The sequence below is a fragment of the Giraffa tippelskirchi genome, chromosome 1, assembly GCF_054371585.1.
Source record: "Giraffa tippelskirchi isolate mGirTip1 chromosome 1, T2T-mGirTip1v1.2.pri, whole genome shotgun sequence".
NCBI lineage: Eukaryota > Metazoa > Chordata > Mammalia > Artiodactyla > Giraffidae > Giraffa > Giraffa tippelskirchi.
Window position 1 is genome coordinate 46,298,710 of NC_137275.1, and position 21,363 is coordinate 46,320,072.

Consider the following 21,363-nt stretch of genomic DNA (forward strand, 5'->3'; position numbering starts at 1 on the left):
GATCAGGTCTGAGTTTTCTTCTTCACACTCTTCTTTCCTCTTCCTTCAAAGAAGAAATTTAAGAAACTGAGTGTTTGTGGTGGTGAGGTTAAAAAAAGTACTGAGGCAGATCAGGGTGTGCTAACCTAAAAAGATGTTAGTGATAAATTGTTTAGTAAAGGAAAAAAAAGTGCAAAACAGTATATTTATAGCCTCACTTTTGTAGAGTAATACACATTCACACAGACATGTGTGCCTAGGAAAATTCTGTTAAAGTTTAGATAATAATTTTTAAACTAATAAGATGATAACAGACTATAAACTGTTAACTTTTACCTCTGGGGAAGGAAACGAGGGTAAGGAAAACTTTTATTTTCTGCTTTATAGGTTGCCCTAGGGTTTTTTATTGCAATATACATATACATAAATTATTTTTACAGTGTATGAAATACCATACAGATAACTTTTAAAATTAAAGCTAAATCAAACAATAAGAAGTTGAAAGACAGGAGTTAAAAACTTATAACTATGGCTGCTGTTAGAGAGAAAAGAAAGCAGAAAAGAGATAAGACAAAGAGGAAGAAAAATGATAAGAGGAAAGGCACGGGATCCAGAAACAGCTGGTATTTATTGAAGACTTACTTTGGGCCAGACCCTACTTATGTCTATTTATTTATTTAATCCTCAGAGAAATCCGATGAGGTTGATCCTGTTGACATCTCCATCTCACAGATGAGGAAACTCAGGCATGAGTTGTGCTCAAGGTCACACCATTCATTAATAGGTATTTGAGCCAAGATTTGAAACCACAGAAATCTATGAAACCATTGGAGCCATTAAACCCACTGGCTCCACAGTCTGTGTTTAGTGACGGCTGTTTTTCCAGAAAGAAGCAAATTAGATTATTGAAGAGAACATTTTAGAAGAGGCTTAAAGCCCATGACTGGCCCATCTACTTTCTGACTTCCGGTCAGTTTAGCTCGTAACAATCATCTCCTTACCAGAAGTAAGGACAGTGCAAAGAGAGTGACAGACTTTTTTGTTTCTATCAGAGAGATACACCGTCACTAAACTGTTGGTAGTAATTCACAGAATAAAAATATTTGGCAAGCAAAAACTTTGAATTCAGAGGGAAGTGTTAGGGTGTTAAAGCAATTCCTCTTGTGTGTTTTATTTGGATCATGTGTTATAGAGTCCCAACTCGATGAGGACTCTAACCCCAACTAGGTCTTCAGAGTCACTAGTAAGCATCCTTTCCTGTTTTCTGTTCAAACTTCTACCATTCTCCTCAAAAACCCTCTTTCCAGTATTATCCACTGCCCATCAGCAAATTGCCTCTCTACATCACTAAGAAAATTGAAGTCTAAGAGGTATAAACTATGTGTAAAATAAGCTGCTAGGATATATTGTACAACATAGAGACTTATAGCCAATATTTTATCATAACTATAAATGGAGTATAACCTTTAAAAATTGTGAAACACCTTATTGTACAGCTGTAATTTATATAATATTATGCATCAACTATATTCTGTTTTAAAAAATTAAAAGAAAATCAAAGTCACCAACCATGAGCTATCTCAATTTCATCCTTTTGCTTGCCACACTCTTACCCTCATCTCACTCCCTCCAGCATACAGCATATTTTCCTATAGCGAAATCTTGGAAATAATTTTAAGGTCTATTTATAGTCATTGATGTATATCAATTATATGTTGAGTGTAAGAAGATTATAGCAAAACATTGACATTTCCATGAAACATATCAGATATGTATATACATTCAAATACACATATAGAGATTTTTGCAAAGATGGTCACAAAAATGGTAACCAAGTATCTCTGGATACTAAGATTTTGTAAGGACCTTTTCATTTTTGTATTTTCTTGGATTCTTTAACTTGTGTTCAATGAACATATACTATATTATGAGATGTCTTTTCAAATAGGAAAAATAAGCAAACAGACTAGCTGTAGAATACTTTCTTTGGCTCATCTGTTTAGGGAATGGTTCCATCTTCTGGTATATTTGGCTTTTTCTCTTGTACCAGGAACTAGGATTGAAATGCTGGTTTTTCTTTCTCCCCAGGGCTCATGTCCCGTCTCCGTTACCCAGTTGGTCTGATGGGCAGCTGTTTGCCAGCCACAGCTGGTTTTAGTTATGGTAAAGTATGCATATGTGCTTAAGTAAAAATTGAATCCAGTAAGGAGTCTACCCCAAGTTCCCTCTATGTTCTTTAAATTTGCAGCTCTTTTGAGATGTCTGTCTTGATATATGTTTTCTCCTCAAAGTTTAAATCTCCTTCCTGAGATTTAAATGCATCTCATAAGGGCATTTAAACTTTGGGGGGAAATGTTTCACTTTTGCTTCAAATTTCATTATACATTATTTGGAACCTGTTTGATAAATTCCAATTATTTTTATTTGAATGATTGGGTTGTTGCTCTCTAGTTATGTGGGTGACTGGGAAATGACTTCTTCCCAATGGGACCTACTAAAATGAGCTGCTAAATCTGTCCTTTTCACCTTTTCAAATAGAACTTGGGTGAAGTTTGATTTGAACTATTTTCTAGTGAATGTGGTAGTTGCAAATCTATGACAATAAATAAGAGCCAAAGAATCTTTCTTTCTAATTTGATGATACTTTATTTCCTTAAATTTATCTCACTATGGGGACTAAGAATTTGCTAAAAAAAAAAAAAAAGAACACAATTGTTGTGTAGCAGGTACGCAGGACTCAGTCTCTGAATTGGGATGGAAAGGTGATTCCAAAGTGTTATGGGTGCTTAGATTATTCCTCTACCCCATAAATATTACATGTTTAAAAATTCTATAATTAGCAATTTATCTAATTTAAATATGATCCTCATTCATTAAAAAAATACTTTTCAATATTTAAATATCCTTAACAGTATATAGTTTATAAATCTAGAGTCTGATTAATTTTGTCTCATTTTGATTACTTTATATAAACAAAACTCAACACCGTGCATCCATGTCTGGCTTCTTTCTCCCACCGGTCCCTGAGTGAATTCACTTGTGGTGTCGGATGTGGCTGGTTCATCTGTGTGGCACTGCACTGCTGTGTTTTGTGACTGCAATGGGCTTGCCCATTTTTCTTTATATAGCCATTTGGGTTGTAAGCAATTTTTGGCTTTTCTAAATAATATTATTATGAACATTCTTGTATGTCTTTTGATAAAGTTTAATCACATTTATGCCCAGACAATGTTGAATGTATACTTAGAAGTAGATTTTCTAGGTCATAGAGTATGCACACACTCAGATTTAGTCAGTTTTCCAAAGAGCTTATCCCAAATTATATTTCAATCAATGACATATGTGAGTTACAGCTGTTCCACATCTTTGTCCTTGCCAGTGTTTTGTATTCTTGTGGTTTTTGTCTGTTCTGGCTTGCTTTTTCTTCACATTTTAGCCAATCTAGTGCATGTGTGCATATCTCATTTTGGTTTAAATATGCAATTTCCCTGATCAACTTTTCATAGGTTCAGTTGCCATTTTGGGTATTCTCTTTTGTGAGAGAAAACTCTATTCAAGTTTTTTTTTAACACTTAAAAATAGAATTATATGCCTTTTCCTAGTTGATTTATTCTTATTTTGAAAAGGAATTCTTAGGTTGGTTATGTATTTTCAGAAATATCTTCCCCCAGTCTGTGGCTTACTTTTTCATTTTCTTAATGGGCTGTATTTGATAAATAAGATTTTATGAAGTATAATTTATCAATATTTTATTCTATGGTTATATTCTGTTGAATAAATCTATGCCAATCCCAAGGTCATGAATATATTATACTATGTTACTTTAAAAACACACCTACTATTCGAAAGGGGAGTACCTTGCAAAGCCTGATACAAGGGTCCATCAGTCCTTATAATTCTTTTTTTGGGGGGGTAGGGGAGAACATGCTTCACAGCTTGTGAGATCTTAGTTCCCTGACCAGAAATTGAACCTGGGCACTGGACAGTGAAAGCATGAAGTCCTAACCACTGGACAGCCAGGGAATTCCCTTCAGTTCTTTTAAATGCATTATCTTAAAGTTCCAGCAGATGGTGGTATTGCTATATAAAAGGGGATACTAAAAAGTTAAGATTTGATTCTCTTGAGTGTTTTCCAAAGCATTATTTTAAAAATAGTCCTCCCCACCCCCCCACTGATTTGCTTCTACAGGATGAGAAATATTCAGTAATGCGAATCTCATTTCAAACATACACTTAGATATAGGTTAGAATCTTAATATTGGAAATATTTATTGGATGAATTGATTAGACTTTTTGCAAAAGAGAAAGGGCAAAAAAGCCCTTTAGGGGTGGGAGTGGCAGAGGAACAATAAAAGAAACTGGGATGGGGGTGGGAGGAGTCCAGGTTTTATCTACCTGACAAGTTTACTTATCAGAACAAAAACAGTCTGGGGATGTACATATTTAGGTTCCACATCTGGTTCGGGGGGTTTAGTTTAGAAAGACACAGAACTGTGTGGACGTACATATTTAGGTCCCACATCTGGTTTTGGCAGGTTTAGTTTAGAAAGACACAGAACTGTGTTTCCTTCTGGGTCTCTCGGGAAAGAAAAAGCCTGTTTTGATACCCATAATTTCTCTCCAAGTAAGTGAGATTTGTATCTTTGTTTATTTTTACTTATTTTATGAAAATGTGTTTACATGGCACGACTCAACATACAAAATTCCTTTAGAAATTATTGCATTTAAACTTGAATTCTGGAATTACACTTTTAAGCCACAATGATAGTATTAAAAATGGTAACAGGCCCTTTCTATTCATTTGTAAATGTTTTCAACCTCTCTGAAAAATAAAAGAAAATAGGTCGAGATAATTCCTAGACCTTTTCTAGCTCTAAAATTTAACATTTTTCCATACTTGTAACATGGATATTTTACTTTTCCAGAAAAGTGGGAGATAGATCCATCTGAGTTGGCTTTTGTGAAGCAGATTGGAAGCGGTCAGTTTGGGGTGGTCTATTTAGGCCAATGGCGAGCACATGTCCAGGTAGCTATCAAGGCCATCAACGAAGGCTTCATGTCTGAAGAGGATTTCATTGAAGAGGCTAAAGTGATGATGTAAGTATACACAAAACCCAGACAAATATGGCACAACATCTGGGTGTCATGGAAAGAACATGGATTTTGAAGTCAGTCACAAGTGGATTTGTGTCGAAACTCTGCCCAAGCTAGTTGTGGGATCTGGGTGAATTATTTGACTTCTGTGTGGCTTGAGTTATTTCATTTTTCTAAGCTTCAATTTCCTCACCTGTAAAATCTCACCTAGAATCTCTATCAAAAAGAAGGAAGTAGAATTTAAATCCTTCTTCTGAGATGTTTAAATATATTACTTCTAATTTAAACTTTGGGAAAAAATATTTCACTTTTATTTCAAATCTCATTATACATTTTTAGGAGCCCTTTTGATAAAGTAGATGGAAGATGATGATGAAAGGGGTGATAGCAGAGATGGAAAGAAGAGAATAGTTTCAGGATACATTTTTGAGATAAAATTATCAGGACTTGCTGATAAATTAGATGTGACAAATCACTTAAGGAGACTGGGGGACCAAAAAGTGAAAACCAACGTCTTGGGTGCCCTATTAGGCAGAGAATGGCACCATTTACTGAAATGGGAGAGACCGGTTGAGGAATAGTTTTGGAGGAAAAATGAGTAATTCTGCTTTGGACATGTTGAATTTGAGAGACCTATTGGGTAGCCAAGTATGACCAAGGGTCAAGTGCATAATGAGTCTAGAGTTCAGGAGAGAGGTCAGCCTGGTCACCACAGATGACATTAAAAACTGCGAAACTTGAAAAAAAAAAAACTGTGAAACTTGATCTGATCACATGGGAAAAAAGAGCAATTAGATGAGAAGAAGACTACAGCGTTTGAAAATATTTAAGTAAAAATTTACATAAATATGACATGTTTGTTCTACAATGAATCATATACACTTTTCTAAGATGAGAAAGGAATGTGTATTAATGGGTCCTAAAGTTACAGCAAACAACAGTGTTCTTTTTCTGTTTGCATCTTTCTGTGCCCTTGAAAAATATTTGTCCTATTTGTTAGACTGAACCATACAAGTGAGGGTTTATTTATTTATTCTTGCCTTATTTCTGATAAAGGTTATTTTTTTTTTCTGATAAACTTTTGCTAGTGATCTTACTGAGCAAATACAGTGTAATGTTCTAATTCTCAAATGCTTACATGTGAGTATCAATTTGGTGGCTTTCTCGTGGAAAATTAGTTTTCCATTTCAAGAACTGCCTTCCTGCCATTATTCTGCACACGTGTAAGATGCATCCCCTAAGTGAAAATACACTTCATGAATTAGAAAGGTAAATCAGACAAAATCTACACATATAATATGTACACGTGTGTGCTCAGTTGCTCAGTTGTGTCTGACTCTTGCAATCCCATAGACTGTAGTCTGCCAGGCTCCTCTATCCACTGGATATCCCAGGCAAGAGTAACTGCAGTGTGTTGCCATTTCCTACTCCAGGGAATCTTCCCAGAGATGGAACCCGTCTCTTGTGTCTCCTGCATTGGCAGGCAGATTCTTTACCACTAGTGCCACCATATAATACCTATATCTACAAATTAAAATCATGTATAGGTTCTTGAACATCCTTCTCCCCTACTAACTGGAGTGTTTCTGTTTGCTCATTATATGGGAATGTATCAACCACTCATATATGTTGTTTTAATATAATTAATCTCCTTGATTCATTGATCTTGTATTATCTTTATGAATGGAAAGAAGTAACATTTCAAGGTACTTTTGACTAACAAAATGTTAGTTTATTATACACTTCCTAAAATTACAAACATTAATTTGAATATTCTATTCCATATTCAAATTGACTAGTTGGCATAAAAGGGCTTTAGGGACTGAATATTATAGTGCAAAAGAAACAATAAACTTTTGAAAAATAGATGACTAAAAAGTTTTTTTCTTTTTTTAAACTTTTTATTTTATATTAGACCATAGCCGATGAATAATGTTGTGATAGTTTCAGGTGAACAGCAAAGGGACTTAGTCGTATATTTACATGTATCCATTCTCCCTCAAACTCCCCTCCAATCCAGGTTGCCACATAACATTGAGGAGAGTTATCTGTGCTATACAGTAGGTCCTTGTTGGTTATCCATTTTAGATATAGCAGTGTGTACGTGTGGATCCAAACTCCCTAACTATCCCTTCTCCCCATCTTTCCCAGCTGGTAACCATAAGTTCATTCTCTAAGTCTGTGAATCTGTTTTTGTTTTGTACATAAGTTCATTTGTATCATTTCATTTCTTTAAATAAAATTTTTTAAAATTTATTTCATTTTTGGCTATGCTGGGTCGTTGTTGCTGCATGGGCTTTTCTCTAGTAATGGTGAGCCGGACTACTCTCCAGCTGTGGTGTGCATGCTCTTTGTCGCAATGGCGTCTCCTGCGGGGAGCACAGGCTCTAGGGCCTGCAGGCTTCAGTAGTTGTGGCTCCTGGGCTCTAGAACACAGGCTCAATGGTTGTGGTACACAGGCTTAGCTGCTCCCTGGCATGTGGGATCTTCCCAGATCAGGGCTCAAACCTGTGTCTCTTGCATTGGCAGGTGGATTCTTTACCACTGAGCCACCAGGGAAGCCCGTCATTTGTATCATTTCTTAAAAACTTTATTTTAGTGTATTTTAGTAGGCAATATTCAAGGATACTGTGTATGTGTGTGTGAGAAGAGAAAAAGAGAGGAGAGAAAAGTTAAAGCAGCTGAGCACAAATGTTTTAATTCTCTAAAGTGAAATTTCCTTTAAGAGTTATCCAACAGTTCAAAGCTCGTTTCTATGAGGTGTCACAGTCATCACCTTTTTAAGAGACATAAAATTATGATGTGTGTGTGTGTGTGATTACTAAATACATAGAAGAGTTTCATGTCAGTAAATGTTTTTCAGGCTTCAGCTTAATCTAAAAATTTCCTTTAAATGCATTTATTAGTTATAATTTAATTTTCTTTTTAAAATTCACATCAATTGCTCTTTCTTCCCGCTGTGTGTCCCGAATTTTTTGTCTAGACAGCTGTGATTGGGGAGGTTGAAACTGAAGGAACAGGAACTGGGTAAGGAGTAGCAGTAAAGAGGAAACAAAAGGCTTACAAATGGAAAAAAGAAAAATAGAATATGGGGCATGGACTATTCTGTATGTACCACAACTTAGGAAGTAGTACCGCATAACCTCTCGACCCCACGCTCTTAGCACATGAAGTGAAAAGGAAACTGTTCTACTTGCTCTGTGGTTGGGTTAGTTTTAATCATAGCTTGATGATGAACATTATATGGAAATGGTAAATATCACCAGTTGAGTTCAAACACTTTAAAACACAATGACGATTTTGCTCATGGGTCTATGTTTTATTCAACAGGAAGTTATCTCATTCGAGGCTGGTTCAGCTTTATGGAGTGTGTATACAGCAGAAGCCCCTTTATATTGTGACGGAGTTTATGGAAAATGGCTGCCTGCTTAACTATCTGAGAGAGAGAAAAGGAAAGCTTAGCAAGGAGATGCTACTGAGTATGTGCCAAGATATCTGTGAAGGAATGGAGTATCTGGAGAGAAACTGCTTTATCCATAGGGATTTAGTGAGTACAGTGCAAATTTGCTGACTATTTTGTGTGTTAAACATATATTCAGAAGGACACAGTAAGTTAGGACTTTCAATACTTTGAATAATGTATCCTTTGGCTTAATTTTAAAACATTTTTCTATTCATGTAATTTGTTGGGAAATGTAGCTTTATTTTCTATTGCCTACTGGTGCTGTAACCAAGTAAGATGTTACTCTACATATGTCTTGAACTAATTATTCACCAACAAATCAGCTAAAACTACTTTTCTTTCCTCTCTCCCGCTCTCTTCTTCCTTCTCTTACTGCCATCTTTCTTTCTTTCAACCAATAATCAAATACATATTAAGTGTCTATATATGGCAACCTCTCTGCCCGGTGCTAGAGGACCATATTGAAGAACCAGCCCCAGTGGGTCTCACCCAGGGGGTGAAACTGCCTCCAAGTAGAGGTGGTTTGGTTCTTACAGCATCATAAAAGCATACTGGCATTATTGAGAGGGACTCGAAATGTTAAACCATTCTGTTTTGTATTGCTCAGAACAACCCTCTAAACAAAAAAAATCAAAACTTGTTTTACCTCAGAAGCAAATAGCTCAGCTTCCTTGCCTTGCTACCTCCCCTTGAAAAACATTTTCTATCTGCTCCATATTTATTCATGATACTCATACTGTTCCTTCCATGTCCTTTCATGTCTTGTTTCTAAGTTCCCAAATTAAATCCAATGAAAATTTGAGAATTTATGAGAAGTCCCTGATACTGACACTTACAGATATTCCTGAACTTCCATCAGCCATGACCAGGGTGACCATAATATCTGTCATTCAGGCTGGACTATTTTGGGGAAAGAAAAGGGTCATAATTTCATTAGCCCTGGCACACCATTGCTTGTCTTACACATGATTTAGAGCTCTCATTGGCATTTATTATTTACTACCTCCTTTAATAATTGTTTACATTGTTTACACAAATATTAGACTCCAGACTCCTTGACATCAAGGCATAGACTTCTCAGCTGCAGCTCAGTGTCATGAGAGTGCAAGTTGCTGAGCAAACTTAGCTGGGCATTAGAATCACCTGGGAGCTTTAAAACATCACAGTACTGAGCCCATACCACCAATCAATGAAATCAGAATCTTTGGGGGTAAAATCTAGTGATCAGCTTTTTTGGAAAATTTCCCTGATAAGTTCGTTATGTAGTCAAGATGGCAAACCCTGCCCCAGAGCTAGTTGAAATCTCGCCTTTGTTTCTTACTAGCCATGCGACCTTAAGTAAGTTAGTTAACTAGTCAAGTGGTGTTAATTATAGCACCTCCTTCCTATGGGCTTACTGGGACGATTACGTGAATTAATATGTGTAAGCACTTAAAGCAGTGCCTGGCACGTAGAAAAGCTCCACCATTGTTTTACGTGCCTCATGACACATTCCCCAGTGTCCGGCCTGCGCTGCCATTGAGCACACATTTTATTGGATGGATATGGTATCAGTTCCACCTAACTCACCTTCCTAGTCTCTGTGGTTTGTCCTCCCCATAAAGGTTAGAATTCAAAATTCACTCAGGTGACAGTTGAGGTAATTCCATTTGCTCCAGCTGTCTTCTTGCAGATCTGCCTAGTCTTGCTTCCTTCCTTGATCACTTTCTTTTGTGTTCTGTAGATGTATTAGCTAACAATGTGTGTTTTCTCTGTTGAGGGCTTGCCTTGTGGTTTGACTTTGAAATCATTGCTGGCGTTTGTCAACATCATCCAAACTGGCTCCTCTGGCTCTCTATTTCAAGTTTTTTCTTTTGTTTTTGAACTAACTGAACCACAAATTAGCTCAAAAGAGAAAAATTCTGTCAAACCTTTGACCTACATGAGGCTAAAAAAATCAAGTCAATGATTTTCCTGACTATGCTGACTGAAAATAGATTGTCTTGACATCAAATAGTTTCTGCATTATATACTACTATATTTAGTTCACTGTGGTTTAATAAAGAAGAAAATGTCAATTGTAAACAGTTACATTCAATGAAATGTAAGTTTTAAATACAATTTCTTAAATTTTATAAGTAATTTTATATAATGATTATCCCAAAGATATATAATGATCTTTTATTTTTCATGCATATTGGACTTTCCTCTTTTTATTTATAAAGGTAAAGTTTTAAATACACACTGTTTTTTATATCAAGATTCATAGTTTTTTACCTCTTAGGTTGAGTTTATCCTGATACTTGTCAAGGATACTTCTTGAGAAAGATAACACATTTTAAAAAGGAAAAAAGTTAATTAAAAATTTTCTTTATCATTTCTTCAAAAAAAATCACTAAAATCCATCTCGTGAGGTCAGAAACATTAAATCCTATGTAGCATCAATAGTTATCACCATGAAGTAACATGGCTATTCACTCAGAGGTAGTGCTGAGCCACAAAGGAAATAAGGAAAAGAGTACAAACTCTGGAAAGAAAAATCTTTGTATTCAAACCTGGATTCTTTTCTTCTTTCTATAGGCAGCAAGGAATTGTTTGGTCAGCTCTACATGTATAGTAAAAATCTCGGACTTTGGAATGACAAGGTACATGAACACTTTCTTTCTTTGTTTACTCATAGTTGGGAATCTTACATATGTCTACAGACAGACTGAAGGTGTTACTGGCTCTGCTCTTTTTCCCCTGAGGGAAGTGTTGATGTGGTTGGATGTCCTGCTGACCCACTTTGAGCTTTAGGACATGCACCAATTTAGCTATAAGGGAAACAGACTGTGGGCTAGTCTTCTGATCTGTCAGGTCATTATTAATAAAGTATGTCATCCCTTAAAAATAAAAAGGATTTCTCAGTCTACTTGTCATATGTAGAAGGTTAAGAGAAAAGCTTTCCTTATATATTTCTGAAATACAATAAAAAAAAGAATTTGTTTGCTCAGCTCTGATTTTGCTGTCCTTTTCCTGCATTTCTCTTATCAATTGTAGTAGCTGACAGACAGCAAGGGTGTGAAAATAAGGTTAGAAAACCTTATTTTCAATAACTCAGTGCAATTTATATTTTGAGCCTGCATTCCTTCGGGTTGCTAGAAATTTAATCCTAGTGATTTCACGGTTTCTCCCTGACTCTCTTCAGGGTCAAAATCCAAACTCCTTCTGTCTCATGGAGCCACATACTAGAGATGGCCTGACTGGTCCCTGTTGCTATCCACTGACACTGGTTTCCCCGCAGCCACCATCTTCCCGTTTTGTCCTTCTCTGACTCTTCATACAGGTGGTTGCTGACTCATCCTGAATTGCTGTCTGCAAGATTCCTTCATGCCTGGCATTCTCTGGGACTAGAACACTCCAGGTGGCTAAGGCTCCATTTACACAGGCACATCCATAGCCATTTGTTCTCTGGAATCTTCCTGTCTTTCCTGGGCTCAGCCTGGGAAAGAAGGCATGAGTTCTGCTTTACTCTTGCATCCCACTAACCGATTATGGGGAAGTGAGGTCTTCTTTCCTTGCAGTGTGACCAGGGCAGTCCTTGTAAGGCACAAGACCCTCCCTAGCCGCCCGCTCATGTCTGATATGTCTTCCCTTTCCCTTCTAATCACCCCAGCACAAGGGATATTTTCCTAGCAGAATTGATGGTGGTGGTAGTGAGATAGCCTTTTTATTGATGAACCATTCTCCCAAATATTTTGTTCATAACACAGTCCTTGTCTGGAAAATCTAGACTTCTGAAACTTGTAAGCTATAAAAATGACTCTTTTCCTTTTGTTGTCTGTTATTCATTCTTTCCTCTAGTAGAATGACCTCTGACTTAATAAAAGGCTTAAAGCTGCAATAAGGTAGGTAAATTATGTGGGAAACAAAGCAGAGAAATATTAATAAATATTTCAAAAACACTATATTGCATACTCAAGGAGCTATTGAATTTACCAAAAAGTTCATCTGGGTTTTCCATAAGATCCTACAGAAAAACCCAAATAAAATTTTTATCCAGCCCATTGCATAGCACAGGTTAGCTCTCCTTTCTTTTCTCTGGATTCTCACACTTGGATGTTCCTGCATACAATTCTCAAGAGAGATGTCTTAATTTTTTTTTTTTAAAGGAAATGAGAGTTGTTCCTGATTCATTTTTATTTGAATAAAGGCATTAGAGATTTTACACACCAAATGTATCATGTTCAAGTATTTTTATTTTTTTCCTTCTTTGTCCTAAAAAAAATGTATATAGAAAGAAAATAAGGGATCAAACTTTGAATTTATTCTTTCACATATATTTATCTATTAAAAAATAGCCCGCTTGATAGTGCATTCAACATGCTTCTTTGCAGAATTAAGAATTTATCATAATTAATCAGTGGGGCCTGTTTTAGACTGAAGAATTGCTATGGTTTTCTGAGATTCAAATATAATAAGCACAATGGAGGCTTAGTTTAAGGAGGAAGCTGTATAAGGGTTACTTTCTCACCTTGATAGCAAGAAGAGAAGGTATACTGAGCCTTTCTGTGGTAAAATACTTTGTATTTTTGAAATCAGAGTTAACTGAAAGGATTAGAAGTACACAGAACTTAGGGGTGGTTCACACAATGTCCTCTGAAATCTGATGGCCCTAGGTATGTTTTGGATGATGAATATGTCAGTTCTTCTGGAGCCAAGTTCCCAGTCAAGTGGTCCCCTCCTGAAGTTTTCCATTTCAACAGATATAGCAGCAAATCTGACGTCTGGTCATTTGGTGAGTGAATTTCATGTTCATTTGTTGGAGCTTTATTGAATAAAATAGAGATTGCTCTTTTAACTTTGATTTCTTAATATGATCTAGCTAAAAGTCTTCTTATAACTGTGTTTCTGTCTCAGGTGTTCTAACACATCAGATTGTCTTTGGCAACTGGCAACCTTCTTACATAAATTTGCCTTTGGGGTCTTTTCCTTTCCTGCTGAGCACTTGCTGTAAAACCATTACAGAGTCTACTGATTTAGAAAACAAATTCAACCAGCCTTCTCACACCACAGAGACTTGCAAGAAAAACTGATCTTACAGCGTCATTTAATCTTGAGTGCAATTAATAACCTTCATTGCTTGACTATCAGTGATGCCATCTCATTTACATTATTATTCCCATATTTTGCGAAATTAGACATAGGCTTCCTTGGGGTCTATCAATTGCTATTTATATTGGGTAATGTTCTTCATTGAAAAAAAGATACTGTGGACCCATGTCTGACGGAATTTGTTCTTTGAGTTGACTTTCAGAAAATGGCAATAAATGGATAAATGATTTACCTATTCTCTTTCATCTGGACCTTCCTGGGTGCCTTCTTAGGTTTTGAGAGACATCTGTACCCTCAAAGGGTGTGAATATTATTGCCCACAATAAGGTTTAGCTTGTATCGATCTCATTAGCTCTCCACTGACATGGTAGTCTTGGCAGGTGACATTTTAAGCTCTGCTGGAGAGCAGTTAAACTGTGAGACCGATGATAGCAACATAAGGATCTCATCAATGGTGGTTGTTGAACAATTAGAAACCCTTGAGTTTTACCTGACCACCTGTCTTTCTTCCTCACTGGACAGTGAGCTTCTTAAATTCTTAAGAACATGGACAGGTTTCAATCTTAAGAATTCTCTGGCTCTAGCATAAGGGTGAAGTCTGATCAATACATATTTGTAGAATAAGTGAATAATTAAATGAACTCAAATTGAGAGACTTGAAGGAGCTTCATCAAAGATTTTTGAACACCTGCTTATATAAACAGAGCTCCTGCCAGATTTTCTGGGACTCTACTCAGCAGTCTTTCAGTGGAAAGAGGGAAATGCTTGCCATCTACTGGTCAGGAGTTTTCCTGGCCTTAGCAGGCAGCAGGGGATTACACAATATTGTCATTTTCTATGGAATGGTAGAAAAGTTTCATTGATGTCAGGGTGTGGAGACATGAATAGTACTTTGAATTAAAGACGCTGCCAGCATTTTCTTCCAATAAGGAGGCAGTCAGGACCAACAGAAAAGGGAAGGAATTGTTTTCCCTTGGAATATATTCAGTTTGAAGACCTCTTCAAAAACTAAGATGCACAGGATCTGCTTCCTGGATAGAACTGCAGTCATTCTGGATGATTGTAACTCCATGGCTGCAGAAGGGAAATAGTGCCTTGTAATTGGAAACAGCTCTTTCAGTTCTAAGTAACCACCTTTCTCTAACTTCTTATTTTTATGTGTTTTACTTTCAGGAGTTTTGATGTGGGAAGTTTTTTCAGAAGGGAAAATGCCTTTTGAAAATAAGTCAAATTTGCAAGTTGTGGAAGCTATTTCTAAAGGCTTCAGGCTGTACCGACCTCACCTGGCACCAATGTCCATATATGAAGTCATGTATAGCTGCTGGCATGAGGTGAGTGCTCTTACTTTCTTGCAAAGTTTGGCAGTTCCCGCATCTGAGAGCAGATTGATTATCACCCACGTTACCCCAGGACTCTGTCATGGTGGAAAAAGGTTTCTATTTCTTGGTAATGATCCTTGAGGGCCAGAAGTACTTCCACAACAAAAATCATTAACCCATTTTAACAGTGGCCTTTCAGCTGAGGAATTCAGTACCTTTTCTAAGTCTTATCTTTCCAAAATTGGTTCCTACAGAAACTCTCAATGTTATTAAAGCCTCAGTGATGAGAGGTTTTACTCCTTTTAAGAACTTCTGGGTGGAAACTAAGGGTGGAATTAGACTTGTTCAATTTTCACGTTGAAAGAGAAGGATGGTGTTTTTATTTACTTCACTCTACTCCAATTCGTCTTGCTTATCCCAGGCTAAGAGTAATGGGATTCATCTCTCCTGTGGCATTTGAGACTCCTGATAGAGAGATTAAACAAGAATAGGAATGAAGGCAGGAAGTGTGCCAGGAACTTGTACTCAGAAAACTCTCTCTCATGAGGTCAGTTTCTCTTTTACTTGAAATGCCAAGCTTAAAAATAAAGCCAGAAGGGTTTACACCCCACTTCTGTCTTTTCTGGGCACAACTCAACACATCCTTCCCCATCATCAGACTCCTCTGTGACTTTGACAGTTCTTCTCTCTTTCCAGTTGACAGTTTCAGCCCAGAATAACTACAGCTGGATGAGGATTTCCTCCTGGCCAAAAAAGAAATCACTCGACTTCCAATTCACAAACACTAAAAAAAAATTCAGTATTTCAGAAGTAACTTGGTTGTTTCCATTCCAGAGTATTAATTTTATAAAGATCCCCAGTGTATGAAAATACTTTACATGTGATTAACTGCTCTGCAAGGAATCTTGAAAGACATAAAAAAAAAAAAAATATTAAGTAAGCTGTTAGTAGCAAACAGATGTCTGAAGAGCATCTTCGCAATAATAATGTAAATAGCTCAGGAATGTACATGTTTAAAGCAATATACTTGTATATGCACATACAATATAATAGTTATTGAGATTTTTTACATATCTGTGGAGAGGAGACAGAGAAAGGAGTAAATAAGATGCTGACAAGAGGACCAAGTAACAAGGTTCTTAAGCATCTCTAGACTCAAACATGATTATATTAGCATGGTTATACTTGTTTCATGGGCTCTACTACTGGCACAGCCTCAGCACCAGCAACAAGCTCCACTATGTATTCTTGAAGTCTCAAGGATTCTTGAAGTCTCGAGGAAGACTCCCACATGTGCTCACATATCCTTCTATTCTGTCCTTTAATTTTTATATTTTATCTACTCTATTTAAAAAATTCGTTTATGAAAGTATAGTTGACTTACAATGTTGTGTATTAATTGCTGCTGTACAGAAAAGTGATTCAGTTATACATATATGTACATTCTTCTTATTCTTTTCTGATCTGGTTTATCACAGGACATTGACTATAGTTCCCTGTGTATACAGTAGGACCTTGTTGTTTATCCATTCTATATATAATAGTTTGCACCTGCTAATCCCAAACTCCCAATCCATCCCTCCTCCACTCCCCCTCACCCTTGGCAACCACAAATCTGTTCTCTATGTCTGTGAGTCTGTTTCTTTTTTGTAGATAAGTTCATTTGTTTCATAGTTTATCCCACATATAAGTAATATCATATGGTATTTGTCTTTCTCCTTCTGACTGACTTCACTCAGTATGACAATCTTTAGGTCCATCCATGTTGCTGCACATGGTATTAGTTTCTCTTTTTTATGGCTGAGTAGTATTCCATTGTATATATATACTTCATCTTCTTTATCTATTCCTGCATTGATGCACATTTAGGTTGTCTACTACTCTGTCCTTTTCTTGATGCCATTTGTTTACAAGCCACTATGGGTGGTGTCTCCCTACTAACCCTGTTGCCAGGGACTTCTACTACCATTAATATTTCTATTTCCCATGGATTTCAAAGATGCCATGGAGCTTCCTCATGGAGTCAGAGTCAAACCACATCCCACTGTGAAATAGAAAAAAGGCTCTAATCTTCATGGCTGGGAATTTATTGACTGAGCCTTAAGACAGCACAATCAGTGCTTCAAGACCTGCAAAGGCCCTCATGGAAATATGCCTTTTGCTTTCTGACTAAAATCTGTCTTTCTACAGGGGGTCAGGTATAGTGAGTAACTGGGGCTGAGCTTGGGGACTTGGGAGTCTAGAGGCCCCTCTCTCCCAGCTCTTCCTGTATTCCATGCATATCAAGTCATCCAAATAGATCTCTAGGGCAGATCTATGGAACACTCTGTGGTGATGGAAATATGCTATCTGCATTGTCCAATAGGTCAGGCCATACCTGGCTATTGAAGAACTGAAAAGTGGCTAGGGTGGCTGAGAACTGAATTTTAAGATGTGTCTAATTTTGGTTAATTTAAATAGCCACGTATGGTTAGTGTTTGCAGCTCTAGTCATTTTATTTTTGCAGTGATCTCTTCCCTTATATTTTCACACCTCTGCCTCGCTCAACTGCCATTCATGCCCTGTGTATCAGCCAAGATATCTGTCTCTTCTGTTCGTGGTGAACCAGCCTGGATCCGGGTGATGCCAGCAAGTTCCAGAGCTGGTCTCTGTGTGAGTCTTAAGCTAAGTTGACCGCCTCCAATTCCCTTTTCCAGAAGCCTAAAGGCCGCCCTACGTTTGCTGAGCTGCTGCAGGTTCTTACAGAGATTGCAGAAACCTGGTGACCTAAAGGGACTGCCAACCCAGAGGATCATCCTGCAAGACCGTCATGAAAGGAAACCCTGGGTGAAGTCACTGATGGTGAATATCACCCTTTAGAGCCACTGACTCTGAGAAACAGTGCAAAGATCACAGGCTTTTTCAATTTGTTAAAGCTTGAGAGTATTCTGACAATAACTTTTCTACATGTATGTTTGAGAGTGACTTCTAAACTTGGATTTTTCTGTAATATTCTTTATGTCTCATGCATGAAGAATGAAAAAATTCCTCCATGGTGGTCTTTATAGTGGCTGCTCTTCATGAGAAGTGCCGTGAGAGCCCCCAAGGTTACATGAAAACCTTATCCTTTACTGAGGACACTGCTTTACTGAAGAGGAGTGATTTTTTTTTTTTTTTTTTTTACTTTGGTGGCTCATGCATAGAAGATGAAAATAAATTCTGCCAAATCCTGGAATAAAGGAACCTCCCCTGCAGGATGTCATACTTTTGAGCTGTACAGATCTTTATGTAAATGCACCTTTACAAGCCACATGAGTGGGCATTCTGGAACTGTCCTTCATAATCTTCCTTATGTTATTTAATAAACTATTTTTGCACAGGTTTGATTATTTTAGCATAGTTTCCTGTGCTTCAGTATTGAACACTGTTACAGGAGAAAGTCCTTTGAACAGGATCTGGTGAAGTTTCTGTTTCTGGTGAGATCCATTGTCCAGGACAATTCAGAACCTGCATCTCAGTTCTGAGATTTCACACTTGGTACCTGTGAAACTGGATAATTGAGGAAGCCTCATTTTGGCATAGAAAGTACCTCTGGCACCTTCTAGAAGATGACTTGCTTTTTCCATAAGCACAAAAGGAGGCAAAAGCAAGATATTCAAATGTGACATCAAGTTCCATTATTTCTGAAGTCCAGGGTTTTAGATTCAAAATGAAATAACCAGTAATCACCATTAAACCTTACTTTTTCACGTACCATTTGCAGGAATGATTGGAAATTGATCTTCGTCATCCTCCATGCTTCAGAAAGGGGAAGCTGCATAGGGGAAAGGGTGCTGCAGAAAGTGGGAGTCATTACCATAAGGTTTAACAATGGGAGGGGCTTTCTAGGTGGTACCTAGTGGTAAAGAACCTGCCTGCCAATGCAGGAAACATAAGAGATGTGAGTTTGATCTCTGGGTCGGGAAGATCCCCTGGAAGGGGGACATGGCAACCCACTCTAGTATTCTTGCCTGGAGAATCCCCTGGACAGAGGAACTTGGCAGGCTACAACCCACAGGGTCACAAAAAGAGCTGGACACAACTCAGCACACACACACTTGGAAACAGAAACAGAGCTCTGGGGAGGGCAGCGGAGGAGCGAGTAATAGATGCAAGAATGATAATCAAAAAACATCCACCATTATTCTCTTCCCAGTGACTCTCTTGCTTTCTTGGCCATTTAACACGTGGTCCAGCATCTTCACTAGGAACAACTTGGAGCTGTTCAGCTACAATCCCTATTTTCTTAAGGCAGATTAGCTCAAGCATGATTGATAAATTGGGGGACTTGGTCAGTATTAAGTGCCAGTTGGCTAGGTTTGTTTTCCTCCAGCACTTTAATGTTTTGAAGTGATCTGGGGTAATTTTTCTCACAACTAAAGAGAAAGCTTTAGCAGTAAATGAGGATCTTAAGAAAAAGCTGAAAGTCCTTTATAGGTGCCTTCTTTTAGTGCATGGTGGGTTTGGTGACTTCCTGTATAATAAGCTGTCTGGGAAAGCTGAAAATGCAGGTGAAGAATCGGCTTGGACTGAAGCAGAGTGGTTTCCTTCTGTCACTTGTGCGCATCCACTCACTGACCTCATCTCCTGCTCCTCCCCCGTTCACCCACACTGCCCCTTGAACATTGCAGGCACCTCCTCACCTCAGAGCTTTTGCATCTGTCTGCCTTTTACCAGGAGTGCTTCTTGATAGCAACATGGCTTGCCTCCTCATCTCCTCAAGACTGTTGCTCAAATGTCCCCCTCTCTGTTATGCTTTCTTGAATCAGTCTATTTAAAATGATAACCCCACCATGGACATTCCCTGCCTCCTTTGTCCATATGATTTTATCTATAGCTCTTGCTGCTACTGCTAAGTCGCTTCAGTTTTGTCTGACTCTGTGCGACCCCATAGACGGCAGTCCACTAGGCTCCCCTGTCCCTGTGATTCTCCAGGCAAGAACACTGGAGTGGGTTGCCATTTCCTTCTCCAATGCATGAAAGTGAAAAGGGAAAGTGAAGTCGCTCAGTCATGTCCGACTCTCAGCGACCCCATAGACTGCAGCCTACCAGGCTCCGCTGTCCATGGGATTTTCCAGGCAAGAGTACTGGAGTGGGGTGCCATTGCCTTATTCTTCTCTATAGCTCTTAACACTATACAAAAAATCATATATTTCTACTTATTTATTTGGTCTATTGTCTGTCTCATTACCCCTGAAACTATAACATGTATGAGGTCAGGCATTTTTGTCTGTTTTGTTCATTGCTATATCCCCAGGTCCTCAAATAGGGCCTGACACAGAGTTAAGCTAAACACTCATGGAATAACCCAATGAAATACAAGTGGTGGAATTATCTGGAGGCTTCATCTTCCAGCGGTGGGGACCCAGTCTGGTAAGCAGCTCTCATCTTGGGATTCTTGGCCGATCCATTGCTTTGCCACACAGTAGTGGACCATTTTTCCTTCTGATTGTAGTGTATAATCTCAGGTGTTCATCTGCTCTTCTTTTTGGTAGAATTCTTACTTTTTCCAGAACAGTTTGACTTACCCATGAATTTTCTATATGTCCCTTTCCCTGTTTACATAGAGAAAATTATGTTTTGTTAGGGATTGACATCAGATTAACAGAAAAAAAAGATTCCTGAATAAATCTAGAGAGAAATATAAATTCATATAGACACATCAATATTTAATAGAGGAAGTAGATTATCCTTGTGTCTACACAAGGACAGAAGTTTCTTCACACTCCTACCAGATGTACAAGCAGCTTGCAGCTACTTTATTTTATCTGAAATTATCCTGTTTTCCTCAGGTGCCCCTACTTGCTTAGGAGTGCTGGGAAAATTTAGCTTAATCTTGTGACTTTAGTCTAGGGCAAAAATGAAAATATTCTCTGTGGGTGAAGTGGGTTGTCTCTCAGATTTTGCCTTTCCTTCTGTTTCTGCCAAGGTAGCATCTGGGCAGAAGAGAGAGAGGGGTGACTTTATCCAGGGGTGATATTCAAAATATTTACCAACTGATTTGTCACAGGCAAACACCAATCAGAATGGATGCTGACTGCCAGTAATCAGTCCAGCCCTTCTGATGGAGACCATGACTATCAGCCCGGGTGAGGTGACCTTGAGGTGCTGACGTGAATGGGAGGGCTGCTTGGATTGGAGCAGTGTCCCCTGGCACCTCTGGTCTCAGCAACACTGCTTATCAGCCTGGTTGCTGCTTGTCCTGCTGGCATTTGCAGACCATGTTGGTGGCTGGTGTAGGTTGGCCTCTCTTGACTAGCTCAGGATACAGAAGCCCTTCCTGGCTGCCGAAACCTCATCCCAGCTCTTGTTGGCACTGTGGGCCCCTCTTAGGCTCTGCTCTGAGTTCCATTTGTCCCTCGGCCTGGGCTGTGTTGTAGCAGAGGCTGCCAGTCACCTTGGCTCTTGAACAATGGG

General features: G+C 38.2%; 1 protein-coding gene across 12 annotated transcripts in view; it reads left to right on the plus strand.

Moving 5' to 3' along the window:
* TXK (TXK tyrosine kinase) overlaps positions 1-18,288 on the plus strand; it is a 56,565-nt gene extending 38,277 nt beyond the window's left edge. For 3 of the 12 annotated variants that reach the window (XM_081517486.1, XM_081517702.1, XM_081517548.1), the window contains 7 exons: positions 2,068-2,142; positions 4,905-5,076; positions 8,404-8,620; positions 11,096-11,160; positions 13,174-13,292; positions 14,783-14,940; positions 17,625-18,288. In XM_081517486.1, the coding sequence (XP_081373612.1) occupies positions 2,068-2,142; positions 4,905-5,076; positions 8,404-8,620; positions 11,096-11,160; positions 13,174-13,292; positions 14,783-14,940; positions 17,625-17,693 (875 nt within the window). In that variant the 3' untranslated portion in view covers positions 17,694-18,288. Of the gene's footprint in view, positions 1-667; positions 764-2,067; positions 2,143-4,904; positions 5,077-8,403; positions 8,621-11,095; positions 11,161-11,840; positions 12,326-12,358; positions 12,403-13,173; positions 13,293-14,782; positions 14,941-15,349; positions 15,859-17,624 lie in introns of those variants that run through there. The other 9 variants (XM_081517319.1, XM_081517439.1, XR_014061438.1 and 6 more) reach the window with 8 other exon arrangements.
* Positions 18,289-21,363: the final 3,075 nt, after the last annotated feature.